Source organism: Hemicordylus capensis, chromosome 6, assembly GCF_027244095.1.
Source record: "Hemicordylus capensis ecotype Gifberg chromosome 6, rHemCap1.1.pri, whole genome shotgun sequence".
Lineage (NCBI taxonomy): Eukaryota > Metazoa > Chordata > Lepidosauria > Squamata > Cordylidae > Hemicordylus > Hemicordylus capensis.
In genome coordinates, this window is record NC_069662.1 from 167,482,483 (window position 1) to 167,505,269 (window position 22,787).

Here is a 22,787-nt window from a genome sequence, read left to right on the forward strand (position 1 = left end):
GGCAGGTTTGACTGCTCTGACCGCCAATTTCACTCTATTCCTGCTGCCTGGCAGGCCCGCATAGAAAGCCCTGTGGATGTGAAGGAGTTAATCCCAGAATTTTTCTACTTTACAGACTTTCTGGAGAATCAGAACGGTAAGAACAAAAAATTCCCCTGCTGGTTCGGGCATATGATCTATCTAGCTTAGCTTTTCGTTGGCCAATGGTGGCCTCCAGGGAGTTTACAAGCAAGGCCCAGCAGTGACGGCGATGCTTTGCAGTAAGGCCCCAGCAGAGTCCAAGGAGCCCTGTCTCCAGACTCGAACCTTTGTGGCCAATAGTCACCAGTAGATGCACACATCGGTGTGTCATCTTTGTTTTTTCACCAAGTTGCAAGTGCAACATCCTGATGTTAAACCTGTTTAGTCCCAGCAGTGTGCTAAGTGCAGGGCCAAACCTAAAAAGGCTTTGGCCCCTGTTCCTTGGAGGGCTTTCAGACAGACTCTGAGCCATAATGTGAGCCCAACTTCAGCCTTACCAAATTGCCTTGTGCATGTACATATCGGCAAGCCCAATGTTGGTTCAGCCTTCAAGCTGCCCTCACATGTCAGGCAGACTGCCCACCTTTTTTTTAAAAAAAACTCTTTAAAGCTGCAGGTGTATGCTAATCCATCTTAGACATCAATTTTATGTTAATAAATTTTTTTTAAAAAATCCACAAACATTTACAAAAATGCTCCAGAAATTTAAGTGGCAGATAGGGGTATGTGAGATGAAGACACAGGTGCTGGCCAATTGATGCCATGCACTGCTGGGTTTTCCTCATTAAAAGTTGAAATACTTTTTAAAGCTTGCAGAATGGGTATCTTTTTCAGAATTCACCCAGGAGAAGAAAAGGGTACATTGTGGTCTGAGTCTGACGAGGGTGCTTCCAAGTTGAGTGACCCTTCCGCTCTCCACATGTTGTGCCTGTCTTTGCCTTTTGATGGGTAACAAGGGGAGTGGTTTCAAAAGCTGATGTGCAGTTCATCAACTACTTGATTCTTCAGTCAAGTAGTCTTTAGAATTGCAGTTTGCAGATGCTTGGGAAAGATGGCTAATGTGAAGGGGCAGGGAGAGGGGGACAGCTGGTATTGGCCCAGTTCAATAGGTGTCTGCATATTTTTTTTCCTTTGCAGGCTTTGATCTGGGCTCTCTTCAGATTTCAAATGAAAAAGTGGGGGATGTTGTCCTTCCCAAGTGGGCCAAATCCCCAGAAGATTTCATGTACAAGCACAGGAAAGCCCTAGTAAGAGGAGCAAAGCTCACGAGTGTTGGGGGAGGGAATATCTTTGTTGTTAATGCTGTATGGCTTTTTTCCATTGATTTAAACCAGGGGTGCAAGCAGTGATTCCCAGTATTAATTGGTGTGGGCAAGCGATCATCAGTGGGGTTTAAGAGTTAAGACCTCAGTCGTGCATGCTCTTTGAGGCTGTTGCCATTCTGGTGTCTTGAGGACTGAGAGGAAATATTCAGCATAGCCTTCAAATAATGAACAGTAATCCTTATTAAATGCTGCCTCCTCAGCATGGTGAAAAGGCTACATGTTGAGGTCTTGGTAAATCTACCCATTTAAGTTAGTCCCATTTTAGTTGCTCATCTGCTGCTTAACTGATGTATCAGCAGGACAACCTGACTTTCAAGAGTATTAAACCACACAGCCCTCTTCTGTGTGGGGCTGCCTGTCACAGATTCTGCAAGCCCCATCTTTTGCACTGTGGGTAGACTGACAAAATGGTGGGTACAAGAATGGGGATGGGGCCATAGCTCAGTTGGTAGAGCATCTAAATGTGGAAGGTCCCAGGTTCACCCTGCCATCTCCGGGTTGGGCTGACAGAGACTTCTGCCTGAGAGCTGGCGAGCTGTTGCCAGTCGGTGTGAATAATACTGAGCTAGATGGACCAAGGGACTTAGGATATGGACTCGGTATAAGACAACTCCCTCTGTTTCTGAGTTAATTTTTTCAGGGTTGTATAAATGTTCTATACATGTACACATTCTTGTCCAGGAATAGCACTACAAAAAGGTATTCCATCTAAATAAATAAATACATTGAAGAGTGAGCCAGAGTGACTCTGAACCTCGCTTCTAACCATGTTGCCTTGTGTCCCTGCTAGGAGTCCGAGTATGTATCTGCCCATCTCCACGAGTGGATTGACTTAATTTTTGGTTACAAGCAGAGGGGCCCAGCAGCTGTGGAAGCACTAAATGTCTTCTATTACTGCACGTACGAAGGTAAGACTGGCTCCCAGAAGATACTTTAGGAGCACTTGCTGGGCTGAGACCTCCATACATGAGCAAAGTTTCATGCTGCTGTGTTACTGCCTGCAGTCTCCAGGACTTCAAAAGCGTGTTGTTGCTTCTTATCTATTTTCCCCCTTATTTTGTCCCCATGTGGCAGGGGTTCTCAGACTTGGGATGAAAAAAATGACCTGGCCATTGTGGCTAGGGATGATGGGAGTTGTAGTCCAAAAGCATCTGGGGACCCAAGTTTGAGAATCCCGCCATATGCTTAATGTAACGTGGATTACAACCTGCTTTGTGGGAAAGATTCCACCTTGTTAACTTTTATATAGGAGTGCGTAAACATATGTTAATACATTCAATACGTGAATAGGTAACCATTTGGTTGTTTTTCATCTGCTACAAAGCCAAATCAGACTCCCAAAGTGCCTTAGAAGCGGTTTTTCTTAAATGCTGAATAAAAACCTCAAATGTTAAAATGCCACCTTAATATCCTTCCAGAGTGAAAAATATACAGTACATGCACCATATTAAGTGTGTTACTGTCCACAGTGAATTGCTTTGTGGATTCCCTACCCCCACCTCGTATGGCAGGCCTGAGTAGGACCCCCACCTTCATGGCTGCCTTTAGCAAAATTAAAACAATATTGAAGCATATGCACCACTTTTTTAAGGTCATTTACCTCCAGAAATGGACTTAGCTGACATATCAGCCGAAGCTGATAAAAAGAGCTCCTGGCCAGTGCCTCAGCCTGAGAAACCAGAGAGAGTTTTTAGTATCCATGAGCACTCCCAAGCTCTGAACCTGATCCTTCAGTGGGAGTGTTGTAACCCCTTCCAGAACAGGCAGATCTAAACCAGTTCTCAGGTCTCCCCACCCATTCAGTACCTCCATCTTCTTTGGATTCAACTTCAGTTTGTTATCCCTCATCCAGCCCATTAGCACCTCCAGGCAGGCAATTAGGGAGGTTATGCCATTTCCTGACGAAGTCAATATGGAGAAATAGATCTGGGTGTCGCCATCTGGAATCTGCCAGCAAGGTAGGAACGGAACCACTGTAAAACAGTGCTGTCCAATCCCACCTCCCTCAAGCGACGCAGAAGGATGCCATGGGGAATGTTATCAAAAGCCACCAAGAAATCCAAAAGAATCAGCAGAGTCACACTCCCTCTGTCGATAGCCAGTTGGAGATCACCCACCAGGCCGACCAAGGCTGTCTCGACGTTATAGCCCACTCCAAAGCCAGTTTGAAATGGGTCTAGATAATCTGTATCATCCAAAACTGCCTGGAGCTGAGAGACCACCACCTGCTCAATCACTTTGCCCAATCATGGAAGATTAGAAACAGGTCAGTAATTCGCCAACTCCAAAGGGTCTAATGTAGGTTTCTTCAAATAAGGTCTAATAATAGCCTCCTTGAGACAAAGGTATCCTGTCCTCCCTCAGAGAACCACTTATGGTATTTACCCAAACCTCTCTGATAATGCAGTCAAGAGAACAGGTCGTAGTTTGTCCACAGCAGTTTTGTCACAGACAGAAAGTGACCCAATCTAATCCTATAAGAGGAGTTGCTGGACACCTCCACAGTAGACTCTGCAGTAACTGTGGAATCTGGTTCAGCATGAATACAATAGATTTGCTCCACAAAAAAAGTCATTAAAGATGTCACAGCAAGTGACTTATGGTTCCAATATCAAATTTCAAGAGGAAGGGGGCATAAACTTCACAACCTTAGACAACTCCGCTGGATGTGAATTTGCGGAAGCAATGCAGGCAAGAAAGAAAGAACTTCTTGCTACTTGCACTGCCAGAATGTAGCTCTTCAAATGTGCTCTGTGTTGTAATCTGTCAGATTCATGCCAGGTCGTCCTCCACTTGCATTCTCGTCCTCTACCTCGCCACTTCAGCTCTCGTAGTTCTTCTGTGTACCACAGGACTGGTTTTGACTGGTCAGAGAGGATGCTTAGGAGCAATTGTGTCTACTGCTTTAGGCCTGTGGGCTTTGATCTTAGCTGAATCCAAGGTGAATGAAGGTTATCAGTATACAGGGATGAAGGTGATTTACCTTGAAGTTGAGTCTTTAAGTTAGAACTTCACTAGTTCTCAGAAAAGATTTTCTTGGTGTTTTAATGGTCCGGAAATTAGGGTGCTGCCTCCAGAGTATTGGAGTTCACTCAAATGCAACCATACTGCCTGGAGGTCTCTGTCCGGAATGAGAGGGTTTGCTTTCTTATAACTTCAGGTGGATGTTGGAATGTTTAGTCTTGGAATGGATCTGGTTGTCCTTGAGCTAAAACTCAAACACATTCAAGCAACATTTGCTGTCTGGACAGGTAGTTATGGGGGGTGAGGAAGGAATGGAAGGGAAGCTAGTGTAGGTGTGTGCATACTAACCATTCCTAAAATTCTGCCCACCCCACTCCCTGAAAAATGGGTAGTGATTTACCAGGGACAATACCATGAAATAGGAACTCCCTGATAAAGATGGGCTTTTGGAGTCAAGAAGCACCACTATGATTGTTAATCTGCCCTGAGGTGTCTGAATTGGGCTGGTGGTTGGCCTCAATAAACTAAACTTGCAACTGTGCTTATGTGTCCTTGTTCCATTTTTCTTCTCAGGGGCGGTCGACTTGGATGCCATTGCTGATGAACCCCAAAGGAAGGCTTTGGAAGGCATCATTAGCAACTTTGGGCAGACCCCATGCCAGCTGCTGAAGGTACGCAAAACTGGCAGTTTAAGCGGAGCATGATTCAAGGCCTCATGTGAGTTGCCTGCCTGAAGAGCAGCAGCAACATGCCACTCATAGGCTAGGTGGCCATTTCCCAGGCCTAGAGTGTGGCGAAAGGGAGCCTGTAGGCCAAGCCTGCTCAACTTTGGCCCCCCAGCTGATTTTGGACTGCAACCCATCATCCCCAGCCACAGTGGCCAAGAGCCAGGGATTATGGGAGTTGTAGGCCAACATCTGCAGGAGGGCCAAAGCTGAGCAGCCCTGCTGTAGGCAAACACAAGACCAATATCTGGCTCTAATGAGAACTTTAAAGGAAGCCTTGGAATTGTCCTGTGAGATGACAGGACTTCAGGAAGGAAAAGGGGGACCTCAGTAATGAAAGAGAATCAAGGGATGAAGTGGGCCTGCAAAGGGGAGTAATCCAAGTGAGCTAACATGTATGTAACCACTTCTGAACTGGAGCACTTACTCTGAGCAGTATTACTTTGATTCTTTTAGTTCCATGTCAAAATTACGTTGCAGTAAACCAGGAGAGTGTAATGGTATGGTATAGCATACGTTTACTTTAGACCAAGGGCTTTCAGACTCTTCCCCACCCCACCCAGCGATGTTGCTGGACTACAACTCCTATTATCCCCAGCCACAATGGTGGGAGTTGTAGTTCAACATCATCTGGGGACCCAAGTTTGAGAACCCCTGCCTTAGACAGGGATGCTGCTGCTTAATCTTTGGCTTGGTAACTGGGATACAATCTAGGAACACACAGCTTTTCTTTGAGTGCTTCTTTGTTTCAAAAGTGCCTCTTAATTCAGACTCTTAACTTATGAATATTGATTACAGGAAAGAAAGTGAAAGGGAGTTATTTGAAATCAAATGTAGGTGCTGTGCTCAAATTACAGAGCAATGCAAAAAATAATTGCTCTAACCTGCACCCTTCTGCCCTCCGTCTAGGAGCCTCACCCAGCTCGCCTCTCTGCTGAAAACGCAGCCAGGAGGTTGTCCCGGCTGGATACCTTTTCCCCCAACATTTTTGAGAACCTCGACCAGCTCAAGTCCTTCTTTGGCGAAGTAAGACTCTTCTTCCAGGCTGGTGGTACTATTGAGCATATATGCCTTGCCACTCATGAAAGCCCTGTGGCAGCCTTCTCTTCTAAAGGGCATAAGCGTGGGCGGGTGGGAATTCTGTGCTTGGAACGGAGAACATGTTAATTGAAGCCAAGATTAATGCATCCATTGCTTGTATATGAAATTTGCAATAAAATGTTAATAGCAAGACTATGAAGAATTGGCCTAAAGAATCACCTAGATTGAATTTTTGATTAAGATCTCACTGGGATGTGCTCTTCCTTTTTTCAGGTCATCAGTGATGGGATACCGCTGGTGCAAGCCCTGGTCCCCAAGAACCAAGCCCACTCCTTCATGACTCAGGGATCCCGCGATATGCTGGCAAGTACATAAGGGCTCAATGTGGTTTCTCCTCCCGGCCCTTGCGATGAGAGCAGGTGGTTGGGATGCAGGAGGGGCCAGAGGGGCTGCTGCACACTTTGCCCTCAGGAAGACAGTGTGTGAGGTTCTGTGTCTCTTTGCGTATTGGAATGCTCTGTCCTCATCAAGTCAAGGCCCCATGCAATCCAGGATCCCACAGGGGCCCACAAGCAAGACTGGAAGGCAAGAGGCCGCCCCACTGTTCTCCTCAACAACTGGTATTCATACCCTCATAGAGGGATACATAGAGCCATTATGAAAATCAGTTGCTGACAGACCTCTTCTCCTCTGAATTTGTCAAGTCCCCTTTGAAAGCCATCCAAAAGGCAGGACCATCAGCATCATCTTCTTCCGGCAAATTCCCTCAACCTTGTGTTGTGTAGAGAAGGGCTTTCCCTTTCTGTGCATCTTTCGCAGGGTTTATGCTGTGACTTGGCTTTTCTCATCCTCTGTATGTATTGTTTGTTTGATTATTGGTCATAGACTGTAACAAAGAACTTGACTTGATTTGACATCCTCTTCCTCCTTTCAGGTCACTGTAAGTGCCAATGGGCTCCTGGGCACCCATGACTGGCTGCCCTATGACAAAAACATTTCCAACTACTTCAGCTTCACCAAAGACCCCACCGTCTCCAATGCAAAGTGAGTCAGCCCTTTTCTCTTCTCTTCTCTTTTCTCTTCTCTTCTCTCCCCTTCTCTCTCTCCTCTCTCCTCTCTCTCTTCTCTCCACTTCCCAGCCCCTTGGCTGGTCTCTTGCTTTCACATCATCTTAGAACATGTAAGAACAGCCCTGATGGAGCAGGCCCAAGAATGCCCGCCCATCCAATCCAGCATCCTGTTTCACACAGTGGCCCACCAGATGCCTCTGGGGAGCCCACAGGCAAGAGGTGAGGGCAGACCCTCTCTCCTGCTGCTGTTGCTCCCCTGCAACCGGTATCGAGAGGCATCGAGCCTCTGAGGCTGGAGGTAGCCTATAGCCACCAGGCTAGTAGCCATTGATAAACCTGTTCTCCATGAATTTGTCTAAGTTAGTGGCCATCATCCCGTGGCAGAGAATTCTGTAGATTGATTACACACTGTGTGAAAAAGTAGTTCCTTTTGTCGGTCCTAAAATTCCCAGCCTTTGGCTTCATGGGTTTCAGTTGCATCACAGACTTCACTGTGTAATGGAAACTCTCTCTTTCTCTCTCTAGGACCCAACGCTACTTGTACGGCCCCTTTGCTCCAGGGGTGGAGGTGTCCTCGAAGACTCTGGCCATCTCTCATGATGGGAAGTTCCTTTTCAGCGGGGGCCACTGGGACAACAGCCTGCGGGTCACCTTACTGAGTAAAGGAAAGGTGGTGGGACACATCAACAGGCACATAGGTAGGGAGCAGCAAAACCTCTGTGAGGGACCTGGCCTCCAAAGCTGAGACGTCTTGAGAAAGGAAATGCAAGCAGGGTGAAGAGTTGCTGCTTGCTCATCAGAACTAAAGTATAGAATGGGTCAATCTGACAATCTGTCGTGTGTGTGTGTGTGTGTGTGTGTGTGTGTGTAACAAGTTTCTGACCCTTGTGATTAGAAAAGCAAGATTGAAAGTGTGTTAATGCTGTTTCCTTTCTGCAGGCATTAATTCGAAGACCTGAACCATTAAAAAAGTTAAATCTAAGCATGCTGATGATATATGGAAGTTGTGGACCACATTGATATGCAAGATGTGGCTACAAAATTAGAGATGTTTTGCTAGCAGAACCTGGATAATATGCCCAGTCCTGGCTACATGCCTGTCTGCCCATGCACTACTCTGTGAATGCCAGGAGTTGAAGCTGAAGAGGAGTTAGATGTTTGTGTTCATGTTCACAAATACGTTGAACCAGAAAATCGCAGGATTAGGCCAGTTTAAATACAATCATGCCTTGGATTTCAACTGGAGCTGGGAGTGCTTTGGCAGTCGTCATGGGTATCAATGGAAGGCATAATGTAACTCATGGTGGGAAATGGGGAGAGGTATTTCTGGTTGCCCAGATGGTAAACTCCACTATAGACTGCAGGTGAAGGTTTCACATAATTGAATGGCCCTCCATACTTTGGAGTTGGGGCCATGGCTGGGGGGGGGTGGGTAGAGTGCACTTCTTTGCACGCAGGAGGCTACAGAATGTTGGTCCCTGGCATTCTCAGTAGAGCTGGGGAAGACCCCCCCCTCCGCCCCGCACCCCTGGAGAGCTGCTGCCAGACAGTGTTGCTGCGACTGCGCTAGGTGGGCCAACTTAGTATGAGGCAGTTTTGTACATTGGTAGAGGTAGAGCATGTGGTTTCTGTGCAGAACATCCCAGGTGAAATCCCTGGCAGTGTCTCCAGTTGGGCTGAGACAGACCCCTGTCTGAAACTCTGAAGAGCCTCTGCCAGTCCATGTAGACTGAGCAAGATGAAGCAGAGACTTGATTCGGTATAAGGCAGCTTTCTAGGTTCATCTTTTTTCTTTAATCCTTGTACATAGAAAATTATCATGTCAGGGAGATGAGTGGTCTTGAATCCTTTTCCCTCGCACCCAGTTGCCTACGTGGAGAGGATTTTTGTATGGAGATGCATTCAGTCAGAGAGCTGCCTCCTATGGGTGAATACTTTGGGTTCTGATAAGCTTTTAATTATTCAGTGAACTAATTCCTCGTGGTCAGTTTGCTAGTGACGTCTTCTGTGGTGCCTGTGTGCTATGTGTGGGCCTTGCTGGTCCAGTGTTTCTGTCCAGCTCTTGGAGTTCTCCCTCTCCTCTCCTTGCAGATGTTGTCACTTGCCTGGCCTTAGACCTGTGTGGAATCTACCTCATTTCCGGGTCACGGGACACCACCTGCATGGTGTGGGAAGTCCTACAGCAGGTAAGCTGCTCCTCCCACTTTCTGTGAGGGGTCCGGGGGCATCCTTCACTTCCCAGTTCCAGTCCTTAAGAGTTTTTTAGATGTATCCACCTGAGGCTGGTAACCTATTTCTCTGTGTTTTGCTGTGGCATGCAGAAGACTGAATGATGAGAAGTAGCCCTCCTGATCGCTGACTTGTTTCCTTTCCTAGAGTACAAATAGGCTTATCAACTTTTCCTTGTTGCCTTTTTCAAAGTGGGTTTGCGATTATTACCCTTTCATGGGCCTGAGCTGCACTGACTTTCCCCGGCCCGTCTCTGAGCAGGGCTGAGATGGGGAGAACCCAGTTCCCAGAGTTCATGCCCACCCTCTGGATCATCCACTGCCAGACTCATTCTGTCTGCCTTCCAGTTGCAACTCCCTGGAGTGGCGGGTTGTGGGAGTCACAGCCATCCGTGACTCCTCCATTAGCCAAGGCGGCTGTCCTGAGACATTGCCCCATGTCCTGTTTTCTTACCCCATCCAGGGTGGCTTCTCTTGTGGCCTGGCACCCAAGCCTGTTCAGGTTCTCTATGGGCACGATGATGAAGTCACGTGTGTAGCCATCAGTACCGAGCTGGACATGGCTGTATCAGGGTCAAAGGTGAGCTGCTGCTGCTGCTGTGTCGGTCTGTGTGCTGTGTATGTGTGTGGTCAGGATTGACCACATCTGTGCAAGAGCCGTTGTTTCCCCTTGCTGGATGTGGCCTGGCTTATTTAGTCTTGAATCTCGATGGAGCAATGCTTTCCTGTCCTTGCCTGAGAGAAGGCCCAGGAAGTCCTAACAGTGGTCCCTGGCCCAAAACGGGATCCCTCCCACATACTAGCCCCCCACAAAGCCACTCACAAAATCCAGAACTCAACATGATGCAGGTGGACAGCAACACGGAACCTTGTGGAGCAAGTTGGCTATCCCTGGGGTTCCTGTGGGTCCCCAGTTCTTGTTGGGGACCCAAGGTTGAAAACCTCTGGGCTATCGCTGTCATTCTGTGTTGATTTCAGGATGGAGCAGTCTTGAGGGACTTCTGGGGAGTACCTCTCCTTGGCTGACAGGCAGGGCCCTCCAGCAAGAACATCATCGGGGGGCGGGGTCCCCTCACCTTCCAGCCCTTTCTTTGACAGGCAGCCAAGTTCCACCATTGCCCAAATCCAAACTGTGGTGGCTCCATCTGGATGCCACTTGCTCCCTCGCCAACAAGTGTTCCTACCTCATTGCTGCCCCTACTCCATATTTATACCTGTAGGCATCGTCACTGAACAAGCTTCCCCCCCCCCGCCTTTCTGCTCCAATAGGATGGCACCATTATTGTGCACACAGTCCGCCGTGGCCAGTTCCTGAAGTCCCTCAAGCCCCCCTGCGAGAGTTCCCTGCCGGTCACCATCTCCAACCTCACCGTGGGCCAGGAGGGACAGATGGTTGTCCAAACGACAGTGGAGGGGAGGGCCTCCCTGAAGGTGGGTCCTGTGAAATCGGGGTTTGGGGGAGAAGTAAGGGCTGCAGATCATGTTGGCATGCTACTCTATAAATCATGAAACTGGTGTGGTTTCTGGAGCGCAGTTGGCTTGTTTCTGCAGTGTGGGGGACTGTAAAAAAAATTGGGGGTCTGCAGAATCAGAGTGGGGGAACTAAGTTGGCAGGCATCTCCTCTGCTGCCAGTTTGTGGGGGTGGCACATGGGGCTCCAGAAGTCACGAGACACAAATGCAGGCAAAGCCAGAGTTCAACCAACTGGTGGAGCAAAAGCAGAGTGGCTCGAAGATGGACAGTGAGAGACCTTGAGAAGCCCTTTGCAGCACCCAAGGGAGAGGCAGTCCCTATTCACACACAGCTCCATGGGCCCCCCAAACAAAGTGCCATTTAGACACTTTATTTAGGATTGGGCCGACGGCTTCAATTTTTTTAAAAAAGCGTTTTGAGATGGGACACTTGGGAGCCTGCTTGTGCTTTCTGATCATCCTTCCTCCACTAACCACATGCCTCTCATTTACTGAAGGACAAGTTTGCCCTGCACCTGTACTCTGTCAATGGCAAGCACCTGTCTTCCATCCCACTGGAAGAGCAGGTCACCTCCATGTGTGTCACTGAGGAGTTTGTGGTGCTGGGGACCATCCAGTGTTCGTTGCAGATCAGGGACCTTCAGAGGTAAATTGTTGTTGTTGTGTCTTCTCAACAGAGAGTTCTCAAAGCCATTTACTTAGCAAAAAGAATGAAACTGTCCCATCTGCCTCCCCCCCCCTTTCCTTGATCACTGTTCCCCCTTGATGTGTGGCTAACCCATGAGCCAAATGCACATGGCATAGCTTTGGATCTCAGAGGAGGCTCTGATTAATTAAGTGCTGTCAAGTCGGTGTCGACTCTTAGTGACCACACAGATGGATTCTCTCCAGGATGATCTGTCTTCAGCTTGGCCTTGAAGGTCTCTCAATGATGCATTCATTGCTGTCATCATCAAGTCCATCCACCTTGCTACTGGTTGTCATAATCTTCTCTTTCCTTCAACTTTCCACAACATTATGGACTTCTCAAGGGAGCCATTAAAATTGGACCAAATCGCAAAATAATTCCTCTTCTTTTCCATTTCTTTTGAAAAAACTTGTTCAAACAATGCTGTGTTATGGAACACACATCCATAATCATGAATGAATGTATCCTTCCTGTAGCACTTGTGCCTTGCTCTTCCTTCATGCATGCCCTTGGTCAATCACACCTTACAGATCAAGACAGGGATAGGCACTCGTGGCTCTCCAGCTTTATTGTGGCTGGGGATGATGGGAGTTGTAGTTCAACACAGCTGGAGTGTCACAGGTGCCTACACCTGGACTAAGTATCCACTGTGCCACACGTTTCAATGCTTCTGATGAAGCAGACCTTTCTTTTACACCATGCGGGCTCTCCAGTGCGGTTCTCAGCTGCGGCTCCATTGCTCTTGTTTCAGCCTCCAAGCCGCCATTTCCCCCTTGGCCATGAAGGTCCCCATCCACAGCGTCTCTGTGACCAAGGAGAAAAGCCACATCTTGGTGGGCCTGGAAGATGGCAAGTTGATTGTGGTCGGAGCAGGGCAGCCTTCTGAGGTGAGTGGCAAGGCTTTCACCCAGTGGCAGGAGAGGCCCAAGGGCACATCGCCGGTCAGGCAGGCATTTCTCTTGCAAACTGGAAGGAAAGGTGGAAAAGACCAGAGTAATTCCATCCGTTGTGATGCAGTTCCTTCTCTAGGCCAGGAGTTCCCAATGTTGGGTCCCCAGATGATGATGGACTACAACTTGCATCCCATCACCGAGGATGGGAGTTGTAGACCAACAACATCTGGGGACCCAAGTGGTTGGGGATGATGGAAGTTGTAGTCCAACAACATCTCAGGACCCAAGTGGCTGGGGGTGATGGGCACTGTAGTCCATCATCATCTGGGGACCTGAGTTTGAGAGAACCCCTCAATAACGTCTACTTATTTATTTAGTATATATTTTATACAGCCCCAACCTTGCCTCTCTGGGTCTGCAAGGCAACAAATATGCCATTGAAACAGCGATACTTCCCACTCTGCTGTTCATCTTCTCTTGGCTCCCTGCAGGTACGGACAGGGCAGTTCCACAGGCGGCTGTGGCGTTCGACGCGGCGCATCTCCCAGGTGTCGTCAGGCGAGACGGAATACAACCCAACGGAGTCCAAATAACTGAGCTGGGCCGGCGTTGACCCTCGTGTTGGCCTGTGGCTGCGGCATAGGATGCAAGGTCATCCTGCTGGTGGGGGGCGGTGTCTTCAGCCGCCCCCCTGCTAGCAGCCTGTTGCTGATGGTCTCCTTGCGCTGTCCCTGGCGTGTGACAGGCTGCCTATGGAAACTGCCTGGAGGACTCCTTGGCAAGCCGGAGGCCAAAGCCCCTCTCGCATGGCGGCCCTCTGAGTGCAGGTGTGCGCAGGACAATCTCCTGGGGGCGGGGCAAGTTCTAGAATCCATCCAGCAGTTCCCCATTTCCTGATGATTGTTACTATTATTATTTGATTCCTGTGGAGCTTGAAGTGGCAAATGTTTGTATTAGTCTTACACTGGAAAGGAGGGGTGGAAAGAGAGTGAGAGGGTTAGGGTTAGCAGGGCGGGCGTGTCTGTGAGCCACCTCCAGCCGCTCTGCAGGGGGGAAAGAAGCAATAGGCACACCAGCCTCAAGACTGTGGTCTGCTCTTTCTCCGATAGCCTTAAGCAGACCCTTCATTGCACTACGTAGGAAAACTTGCACCAAAACCCAGGACTGCTGCTTTTGTGTGCGCAGGCAGGAGGTCAGGTCCGCTCGCTCTGTGGGCGTTTTTAATGGTGGGCTGGAACATAAGGCTGGGAGGAGCCTGCTCTCACGTTGGCACCAGGGGGTGCTGTCTGCGAGGCAGAGGACTTGGGCAGGGCAGCCAGGCCTGCAAGCATTAAGCCAGAGCTGCCCTGGCAAATCATGCAGGGGTGGCCTGTCCTGAGCCCCAGGTCCACACTGTGGTTTGAAGGAGAGAGGGCGGCGGTTTTTCCGGGGCCTAGGCTGCTTAGTACTGGTGGCCCCCCAAGAGGGGAAGTCTGGTGACAGGATGTCTGTGATCATACTGCACCTCTGGAGAACGATCCAACCCAAGTTGGGCTCCACAAGTGCCTGCACCCGCAATAAAACCCGACCACTTGTTAGCCTTGTGTCTTTGCCTAACCCTAGCAGGCCTTTATTTCCGGAGGCCTCCGGTTGCTATGCCCGGTCCTTCCTTGCATGTCAGGGGAGGCCCTGCGTAGAATTGTGCCCCCCCCGCCCCAACTTGGAGGGGAAGGCAGGTTTTCACTGCTGAATCTAGCCTAGGACACAGTGTCCTTTTTAGCCTGCTGGTTTTGCCCTCAAAATAGACAGCCCTCCCTTGTGGAAGGGAGCTTCTTCCCAGTGGCCACCCCCAGCCAAAGCAGCGTCTGTTGTGAACTTTCAAAGGCTTGATGGGACCCGACTAAGCTGCTCCGATGCAAGACCTGAGAAGTGGCTGGCAGCGTCTGTTGGTGGAGTTGCCATTGAGGGTTTCAGCTACATCTCTGCTCTGAAAATCAGGTTACGGGTGTGTCGCTGTCTGTCCAGTTCTCTTTAAAGCACTTTTGATAACCAAAACTGCTGAGGATTGAAAAAAATTATTTCAAGAGAGATGATCCAGCAGAAGCTGTGTGTCTGCCCTCAATGGCAATCATTTTGGGGCTTTTCAGATCAGGATTGACAGGCCAAGCTGCTTTGGAAGAGTTCCTCACCCACCCACCCCCAAACCTTGCAGCCTCCTTGAGTTTCTCCAACCCACTTTGGATATCACTTTCTGCTTTAGTTCCTCATGTTGTTGGTCTTCCTGCATGTGATTCTGGGGTGGGGCAGTGAAGGAGAAAGTAAATGTTGGTGGGACAGAATGACAGTTGGTTTTGCCTGGCTGTACTGAGATCCTCCCTGTTAACTTCACACATCCATACGGCTTCTAGCAAGTTTCCCTCTGAGTCCAGCTTTGAGAAACAAGTTAGCGTTCGGCCGGGTGGAAACCTCTGTAAGCGGCCTGCATGTGATGTATCAGTCCTTGAAGACACAACCATATGTTTGTGGAAATGATGGTTTAGAAATGCAGGGAAGTTGCATGGACTTCAGTAGGGTGCCATAACCGTGATTCTGTGCTGGAGAGAGGCAGATGGTTTCAGTTCTGCCCTCCCTCTCAGCCTTCCTCCAGCTAATGAGCGGATCTCTAAGTTCCACTCCTGCAAAGGTTCATGCTTTGAAAAGCTTCCTCCAAAGACAAAAAGGGACCTAGAGGACTTTCTGCCCAAGACTCATGTCTCAATAGTCGACCTTCCAATTGCTCTGCCCTTCTGGCATTCATCCCACACTTGAATGAAGAAGTCTGAATTCATTGGAAGTTGCATGCCATCTCTTCACATTCTGTAGTCAGTTGGCCACCCCCTTGAACCTTGTACAACATGAGTACTTCCAAGCCTTCTGTTCAGAGTTGGGGCAGATGGGAGTGGTCGGAAGGTTGACCTCTCTGGACTGTATGACTTAGTTCCATATCTCTGTGGTCATATAGAGCACATGGATGCAATGGAATTTGAGGAGTGTGGCAAGAAATGCCTCCCCTTGCTTCCAGTGGCCGGGTTCCCCTTGCTATAGCTTCCTTGCTGTGTTATGTGATGGTCCCTCCAACATGGAGAACGTTCTGCCATTGCAATTCTATATCCAAGGGTCTTGGCCATATTAGAAAGTCCTCAGTGGGTTGCCCCTGCAAAGCTGCCCCATCTCTCTCCCTTCAGCATTTGTTCCAGCTTAATCTGGTTCCTGATTGTTCATAAGCCCAGTGGTTGGCTTGTCCTCTGCCGTTAACTGCTACAAAGAGGGCGGGCAGTGGTGGAGGGGAGAGAGGCTGCTACTGTGGCTTATTGTTACGTTACTTATGCCCTTGTTTTGAATGTGTTCGGCACTTTCTCCTCTTTGCGGGCTTAGTTGTCTGTTGCTTGTTTGCTAGTGCCATGGAAAAAGAAAATGGGGGGCCCTTCTTCCCTTCCATGGTTTCCCTCAGGCATGGCTCTGGGACTCCAAAAGGGACTCCAGCTGCTTTGGGACCTTGTTCTTGCAGCTCCTTTCCAGCAGGACTTGGGAAGGGAGAGAGGAGGTCCCTAGGGGCCTCTCTGACGGCCCACTAGAAAAAGCCTCTGTGACTAGGCGCCAGGCAATGTACTGTGAATCTTGCAACTCTATGAGGGAAGAGGTTTTGCACTGAACGGTTGACTACTGAAGACTTCCTCTTTTTTTTTTTTTTTTTTTGCATAGAGAATCCCTTATATGGCAAAGTTGTCTCTCCTTTCATAATGCACCAGCTCGCCTTGTTGCAGGTGAGTCCTAGGCTCCAAAGAGCAGTGCCCCCCCCCCGCCGCCTTCCTCCCTCCCTCCATACAACCAGGCAGTTCCTGCACTCCTTCCTTCCCGTCACAAGATGACCCAGGCTCTTAAAACCATAACCTCTAGCCCCTCTCCTGAAAATAATAATTCCTGGGAGAAAACCAAGAACACCTGGTGCAATATTGGCATTTTACTGAAGAAGACATTCTTTTCTGACTGTCTGGCTGTATCGCTGTTTTCTGTGTACATAATTATATATTAAAAACTAGGTTTTGTAACTTTTATGGATAATGTCGATCCAGAATTTTCTACTTTTTTGTATTTAATGGAGAAAGGAAAAAAAAGTTACTTTATGAGCTTTGGGGACTCCTGCCGGCTTTGAGAGAGGAGCAAGGAGTAAGCACCCAAGTCTTAATGTGGATTTGTCTTTGTCCAGAGTGAGCATTTGTATGGGAGGGGGAGGCAGCTGGAATCCTCCTAGAGCAGCGGAGAGGGGGGAGCGCATCCTGAGGCTCTCCAGCTATTGGACTACAACCCCCATCATCCCCAGTGGCATTGCCGCTGGGGATGATAGGGGTTGTAGTTCAACAGGAGGGAGCTTGCCTCCCTCCCGTCCTAGTTGCCTTGCAAATGTTCCCCGGAGGGACTGCTTGCTGACCATTGTTCTGCCCCCCACTAGACTGCCTCTGCCTCAGCGCCTCGCTTGGCTCTTGGTAGTCCTCTGGCTTTATGGAGACAAAGAGGGCTGGGATGAGTTGCAGTTCTGTGCTGAGTAACATTTGGCCAGTTCTTTGGGGTTCTGAGGTGGAGCAGGTTGGATGTCAAAGTCAGACGGTGGAAGCACTCAAAAGACACCATCAGGTGATGCTTCCCCTGAGAGAGGTTGGGTTGCCATGGAGGGCTGAACTGAACTGGATATGAAAACACATTTCCATTCTCCAAAAAGGAGTTGAGAGGGTGTGATTTGGAGTGTGGCTGTGGCAGTGAGGGTTGAACCCTGTGCTCTCCAGCCAGTTCCCTGATCTGGCTTTCCACAGAGCTGCCCTTAGCCATAGAAGGAAACAGGTAGGTATCTGTGCCCAGAAGACTTTCCCCTCTGACTAATAGTAGCTTGGGTGTGATGTGGATCAGGGCCACAGCATGGGGTGGGAAGGGATGGTGTGACACCCCCTCCTCTGGTACTGCAGTCCTGATCAACATCACTTCCCCCTATTCCCCACAGCTACCTTTTGAGAAGGCAAAGGATGTTGCTGGCCGTCTTAAAACACACAGCGCTACCAGGCCATGGGTCTCGTCCTGAGCAGTGCCTCCATAGGCCCAAATGAAATGTGAGAATGGCACGCACACACACCTATGCATACATAGTCTGAGGAGGAGCAGCAGCAGCAACTGTGCAAGTGCTGAGTCACTGCTGGGCTCTGTTCCTGCAGCTTCACACCTTCTGTCTGGGGCATTGGAAGGGTCTCGCCCATGCTGGTGCTAGCTTGGGATCCAAGCCAGAGCCAGCTCTTCCTGCACTACAATTCAGCGTGGATGTTGCCAGGAGCAGATGGAGAACATAGAACTGCTCTTGAGTCTGCATGCCCTGTTTTTGGAGGGGCTCTCTATGCCGTCACACCACATGCCCCCTGCAGAAGCTTTTCAAGTAACGGAGTTGTGCCTCCATGGTATCCCAAAGGCACTGACCCTTTGAAGTGCTTGATGCCAAACACGTTAGTCACACAGAAGGAAAAAGGAGCGGCTTGTGCGCCATGCTCCGGAAGTCACCACAACTGGGACCTGTGCGTACACAGTTCCCTTTTATGTGACTGTGCAGAGTACTCAGTGGTTACAGGTAAGTGGAGCTCCTGTTTTAGGTCATGAGTAGAATTTGGCACTTTTTCCTCTGTGCCGGCGTGCAGACTGAGCTTGCAGTCAGTTTTCCTTCTGATGTGCAGTGGGGTATGATTTGAATGTGGGCCACAGAGGATATAGCACCCATCTAGAAGGGGAAGACGCAGGTACTTCAAAGAACATAGTGCATGTCTTAAATTTCTCCCCTAGAGTTTGAGGGTTATTCACAATGTCCTGATTAATGTCTGCATTCAGACACACACACACACACACCCGCACAGACACAAAAAAACCCCGAGACACTACAGAGCCAACCTTCCTATGCTCAGGGCAGATTTGCCCCGATTTCAATTTTCTGATCATTGTTCGACCTAGCTACATCCCCAAGTGGTGGTTGATTTGCTTCCATCATTGGTTTGGTGCTCTGTCAGTGTGCATTGCTACCGATGTGCTCAGAGGGTCATGCAATGTGCCCCTCCCCCTCCATGGCATTAAAACCAAAACATGGTATCTGGTTGCAGAAGCTTGAAGGGACAGGACAAATCCACATCAGACTATCCACTCTCAGAAAAACACCTCTGAAGCCTAAGGTAGGCCATCCACAGCTCTTATTTCCAAGAGGGAAGAAATAAAGCACAATTGAACTTTGAAATTTTTCAAAAAATGTATGCCTTAAACTTGAAAATGACTTTTTGCCTTCAACTGTACTGGGCTTGCCCCAAAACTTGATGGTATCCTGTTCATGTGTCTTTAAATAAACTTTCAGAAAGAAATGAGCATCTTGGGTGATTCTTATCTGGGTCTCACAGTCACATTCACATCCCGACCTTGAAGGTTCTCCTGTACAACCCCATTGAAATGAATGGGAGCCATGCAAGAGCCTAGTAGTGCCCATTTGTTTCAATGGGGCTTGTGCAAGAGAACTTCCTGCTAGACTGTACCCCAACTCCATACTGTTGGTAACCTTTAGGAGAAATATCCAGATAGATATTTGTCCCTACTGGATTGTGTTAAGTGAAACTTTTAAACCAGATCCCTGTGAGGGATTTGCTCAAGGTCATTGCAGAATCTGCACCAGGGAATAATTTCCCGTAAACTAGATGTGCAAATGAATATCCTGGAATTGTGTTGAGTGGAGAGAAGCTGTGCAAGTCTTAAGTCACTTAACAGAATTTGCACAGGGCAATGTAACCCACTTTGAGTGTTGCTGAAAAGCAATGTAGTAAGCAGTATGTAGTAGTAGTCACAACATTATTGCACTTGGCCTGGATTAGGCCTTATCGGCACAATTGTGCAAAGTGTACTCTGTTGTATGATCCTCAGCAATGAAAGCAAAGAATTATGCTGTTCCTCGTGATATAGGTACCTGTGGGTGGGCTTGCTGTGTTTCCGTTTTGTCATCCTCCCCTGCCCCCATTTTCCCAGACTATGGGAAACACCTATATCAGGCAGCAGTGATCTAGGAAGATGCTGAAAGGCATCATCTCATACTGTGCGGGAGGAGGCCATGGTCAACCCCTCCTGTATCTGACCAAAGGGAACCACAGGGCTCTGTGGGTGCCAGGCGTCGACACCAACTGGACAGCACACTTTACCTTTACTTTCCCCCCAAAATGTGCTCTCCATCGATCCAGCCCAAATGATTTTTCTCATTTGGTTGGTATGGTAATCTTGGTAATGCGCAAATGCTGCCGGCGCTCTGTTGCTTGTGTTTACCCAGCGTCATCGAGAAGTGACTTCTTCTTGACTAAAGTATTTATTTGCCAAATGATTTTTCTCCGGGTCAGACAACCTAAATGGCCCTGCCCTGCCCACTAAATCAACTGGTGCTAGCTCTTGCGCATGCTGCATTAATATCCATGCGATTTGTGCAAGGGAAACAACGGTGTTCTTAAGGCAGAGTTCTTGCGCACCACAGCAAGGGGGGCTCACGTGCCCGAACTTCCCCGTGTGAGTTGTGCTGCAGCTGGCCAGATCTCTTCCCCACCCCCCGCCCCTATTATGCCTTGAAAATAGCCTTAGGCGGGACCCATAGCTTGGTGATTGACGCCTGCTGCTTTGCATACTCCCTTCCTGATCTCTCCCGTTTACACACACCCTCGCACCCTAAAGGGCTGCTCCTCCAGCTGTGGATTTCCTGCACTGGGCAAGGGTATTATACGACTAGATGGCCTCAAGGGGTATGGGGGGTACTGCGCCAACTCGGACCCTCCTCTTCTTCCCCTGCAGGGCCAGACAGGAACACACACACACACACACCCCTCCTCCTCCTCCTCCTCCTGCTCTGGGGGAGCATCTCTTGCAGCAGGACTGAGTGCCACGAGTGAGCGGCGCTCCCGCTTTGCTCCCTCCCGCTGCGGGGGCTGCAGAGCAGACAAGCAGCAGCCCAAGGGGGTGACTTGGGCGCGCTCCCAAATGTGCCCATCGGAACTAGGCTGGGCTGGGGCGGGGGGTTGCCCTCGTGGCCCCCAGGGCGCTCCAAAGGCTGTCATTAAGATGGGGGGGGAGAGGAAGAGGTGCTGCTGTGTAGCCCCCCCCCACCCCGAACTCCCAGCCTTGGGGACCTCCGGCAGCAGCGTCTGTCTTTCTCCAAAGAAGGCGAGAGAGACGCTGCATAAAGGAAGCAACCAGCACTTGCGGGGTGACGTCAGCCAGCCAGCTAAACCTGAGAGCGCCAGAAGAGGGCCGGAGAGAGCCGCCCTTCTGCCTACAGCCACACCACCCTGAAAGCACCCGATCCCGTCCGATCTCGGAAGTTAAGCAGGGTCGGGCCTGGTTAGTACTTGGATGGGAGACCGCCTGGGAATACTGGGTGCTGTAGGCTTTTTTTTTTTTTAATTTAATTGCCCCCCCGTGTCCCTGCTTAAGCTCTTGGGGGTGCCGCCGGGCTCTTGCGCCTCCTCCTCCTGTTCCCAGGGTTTCCCCCCGACTGCACTTGCAGCAGCAGGCGGCACCAGAAGCAGGCAGGCATCGCCTGAGCCCCTCCACACGCGGTTTTTCAAGAGGCAAGCTGCAGGGGAGAGCCCTTGCGGGGGAGAGCGGAGGAGGCGCAAGAGCCCGGCGGCACCCCCAAGAGCTTAAGCAGGGACACGGGGGCGGGGTGCAATTAAATTTAAAAAAAAAAAAAAAGCCTACAGCACCCAGTGTTCCCAGGCGGTCTCCCATCCAAGTACTAACCAGGCCCGACCCTGCTTAACTTCCGAGATCGGACGGGATCGGGTGCTTTCAGGGTGGTGTGGCTGTAGGCAGAAAGGCGGCTCTCTCCGGCCCTCTTCTGGCGCTCTCAGGTTTAGCTGGCTGGCTGACGTTATCCCGCAAGTATTGATTCCTTTATGTCGCGCCTCTCTCGAAGAGAAACCAGATATTTATATTTATTTATCCGTGGCCTGGTTGGCTGACAAAACCCGGGAGTGGGAAACCGGAGAGAGAGAGAGCGAGCAGTAGCGCGATTCCCCGTGCGTGCCAGCCTAGCCTCCAAACTGCAGGAGGCGCTGTCAGCAAGACCTGCCCGCTCCCTGCGACCAACGAGCCGAGCGGTGAGTCTTCCCCAGAGCCAGAAAGAGACATGCCCAGTCCTGAACGCTGTTGGCTCTGCGGCTCTTCTTTAGGGGAGGGGCAAATAAGTCACGCGGGCGGGCGGATTGGAATAGAACCCATACTTTCTCCTTCCTCCCGCACAGTAGCTTCGTTGTTCCAGCTAAGCCAAAGGTTAACCATTTCCTGCCCGGGTTAGGGAGAGACCTGGAAAGGCTTCGAGGAGAGAGAGGGTGAGAAACAGAACAGAAACTGCAACATTTCTTTGTTTTGAGTTGGGAACGAGAATAAAAATTGTCTCCCTTTTTCTCCTCCTCTCTAACTTCACCGTGGGGTCTCTTGGCAGCAGTTTGAACAAAAGCAGCTGCTGCTGCATACGGAGTTAGGCTACTGGTACATCCTAGACAAGCACTGCCTGCTCTGGCAGGCAGCAGCGCTCACAGGTTTCCAGGCAGGAAAGATTGTAAGCCTGGGGTCTTCTGCATGCCAAGCAGGTGCGCTGCCGCTGAAGCTACTACAATCCTTTCCTTGCTTTGAGCCAGGGGTGCTCAACCTTGAGTCCCCAGATGCTGTTGGACTACAACTCCCATCACCTTCAGCTGCAAGAGCCAAAGGGATGATGGGGGTTGTAGTCCAACACAGCTGGGGTCCCAGGTTTGAGCACCCCACCCCACCCCCACCCTGCCTTAAAGGATTCTTACCAAGTTAAGTGTGTCAATGATTATATTTGAGCTGACTCAGAAAGAACATAAGAATCCATTACTGGGCATTTGAACATGCAGCAGGTTGCATGCAAAATGTATCTTAGTTCTTGGAGCCATTGCAGGGGTGTGTGCCAAAACAACAAAACCTCGATCCAGCATGTGTGTACCTGGAGAAACAGCCATAAACACACACACACACACACACACACCCTCTGCGCCTGCCCAAGCCAACAGGCTGCCCCCCCAGTGGAGCCTGACCTTGTACCACGTGGACTCAGCTGTGCTAGTCACCGCCTGGCTCTGCGTTCCAGAGCTGGACTGTGCCCGACGCTGGGAAGAGCTGGGACTTGAGCAAGAGCCAGCAAACAAGCAAGAGGTAAACTTCCTTTTTGAAATTAAGATTTGCTCCTGTTTCTCTAAGTGCATCAAGACAAACATATTCCGTCGTCAACAAAGAGTCTTGTGGCACCTGAAGGACTGGCAGTTCTAGTGTAGCATGA

The 22,787-nt window shown here is 49.7% G+C and overlaps 2 protein-coding genes and 2 non-coding genes across 10 annotated transcripts in view; 3 read left to right on the plus strand and 1 right to left on the minus strand.

The window, feature by feature from the left end:
- Window positions 1-18,826, plus strand: part of NBEAL2 (neurobeachin like 2) — a 168,751-nt gene extending 149,925 nt beyond the window's left edge. For all 5 annotated transcript variants that reach the window (XM_053260941.1, XM_053260942.1, XM_053260943.1 and 2 more), the window contains 14 exons: window positions 6-136; window positions 1,159-1,268; window positions 2,137-2,254; window positions 4,884-4,981; window positions 5,945-6,061; window positions 6,350-6,439; window positions 7,011-7,120; window positions 7,672-7,844; window positions 9,238-9,332; window positions 9,838-9,954; window positions 10,644-10,805; window positions 11,344-11,492; window positions 12,286-12,421; window positions 12,919-18,826. In XM_053260941.1, coding sequence (XP_053116916.1) covers window positions 6-136; window positions 1,159-1,268; window positions 2,137-2,254; window positions 4,884-4,981; window positions 5,945-6,061; window positions 6,350-6,439; window positions 7,011-7,120; window positions 7,672-7,844; window positions 9,238-9,332; window positions 9,838-9,954; window positions 10,644-10,805; window positions 11,344-11,492; window positions 12,286-12,421; window positions 12,919-13,020 — 1,708 coding nt within the window. In that variant the 3' untranslated portion in view covers window positions 13,021-18,826. The remainder of the gene's footprint in view (window positions 1-5; window positions 137-1,158; window positions 1,269-2,136; window positions 2,255-4,883; window positions 4,982-5,944; window positions 6,062-6,349; window positions 6,440-7,010; window positions 7,121-7,671; window positions 7,845-9,237; window positions 9,333-9,837; window positions 9,955-10,643; window positions 10,806-11,343; window positions 11,493-12,285; window positions 12,422-12,918) is intronic.
- Window positions 18,827-20,754: 1,928 nt separating this feature from the next.
- On the plus strand, window positions 20,755-20,873 carry LOC128332179 (5S ribosomal RNA). Its single transcript, XR_008310599.1, has one exon. It is a non-coding gene; the product is annotated as a 5S ribosomal RNA (ribosomal RNA).
- A 304-nt stretch (window positions 20,874-21,177) lies between these two features.
- LOC128332209 (5S ribosomal RNA) lies at window positions 21,178-21,296 on the minus strand. Its single transcript, XR_008310622.1, has one exon. It is a non-coding gene; the product is annotated as a 5S ribosomal RNA (ribosomal RNA).
- Window positions 21,297-21,309: 13 nt separating this feature from the next.
- Window positions 21,310-22,787, plus strand: part of LOC128332126 (D-threo-3-hydroxyaspartate dehydratase-like) — a 42,865-nt gene continuing 41,387 nt past the window's right edge. The window contains exon 1 of one of the 3 annotated variants that reach the window (XM_053266475.1): window positions 21,310-21,585. The gene's annotated coding sequence lies outside the window, so the exon portion shown is untranslated. Of the gene's footprint in view, window positions 21,586-21,729; window positions 21,817-22,511; window positions 22,664-22,787 lie in introns of those variants that run through there. The other 2 variants (XM_053266476.1, XM_053266474.1) reach the window with 2 other exon arrangements.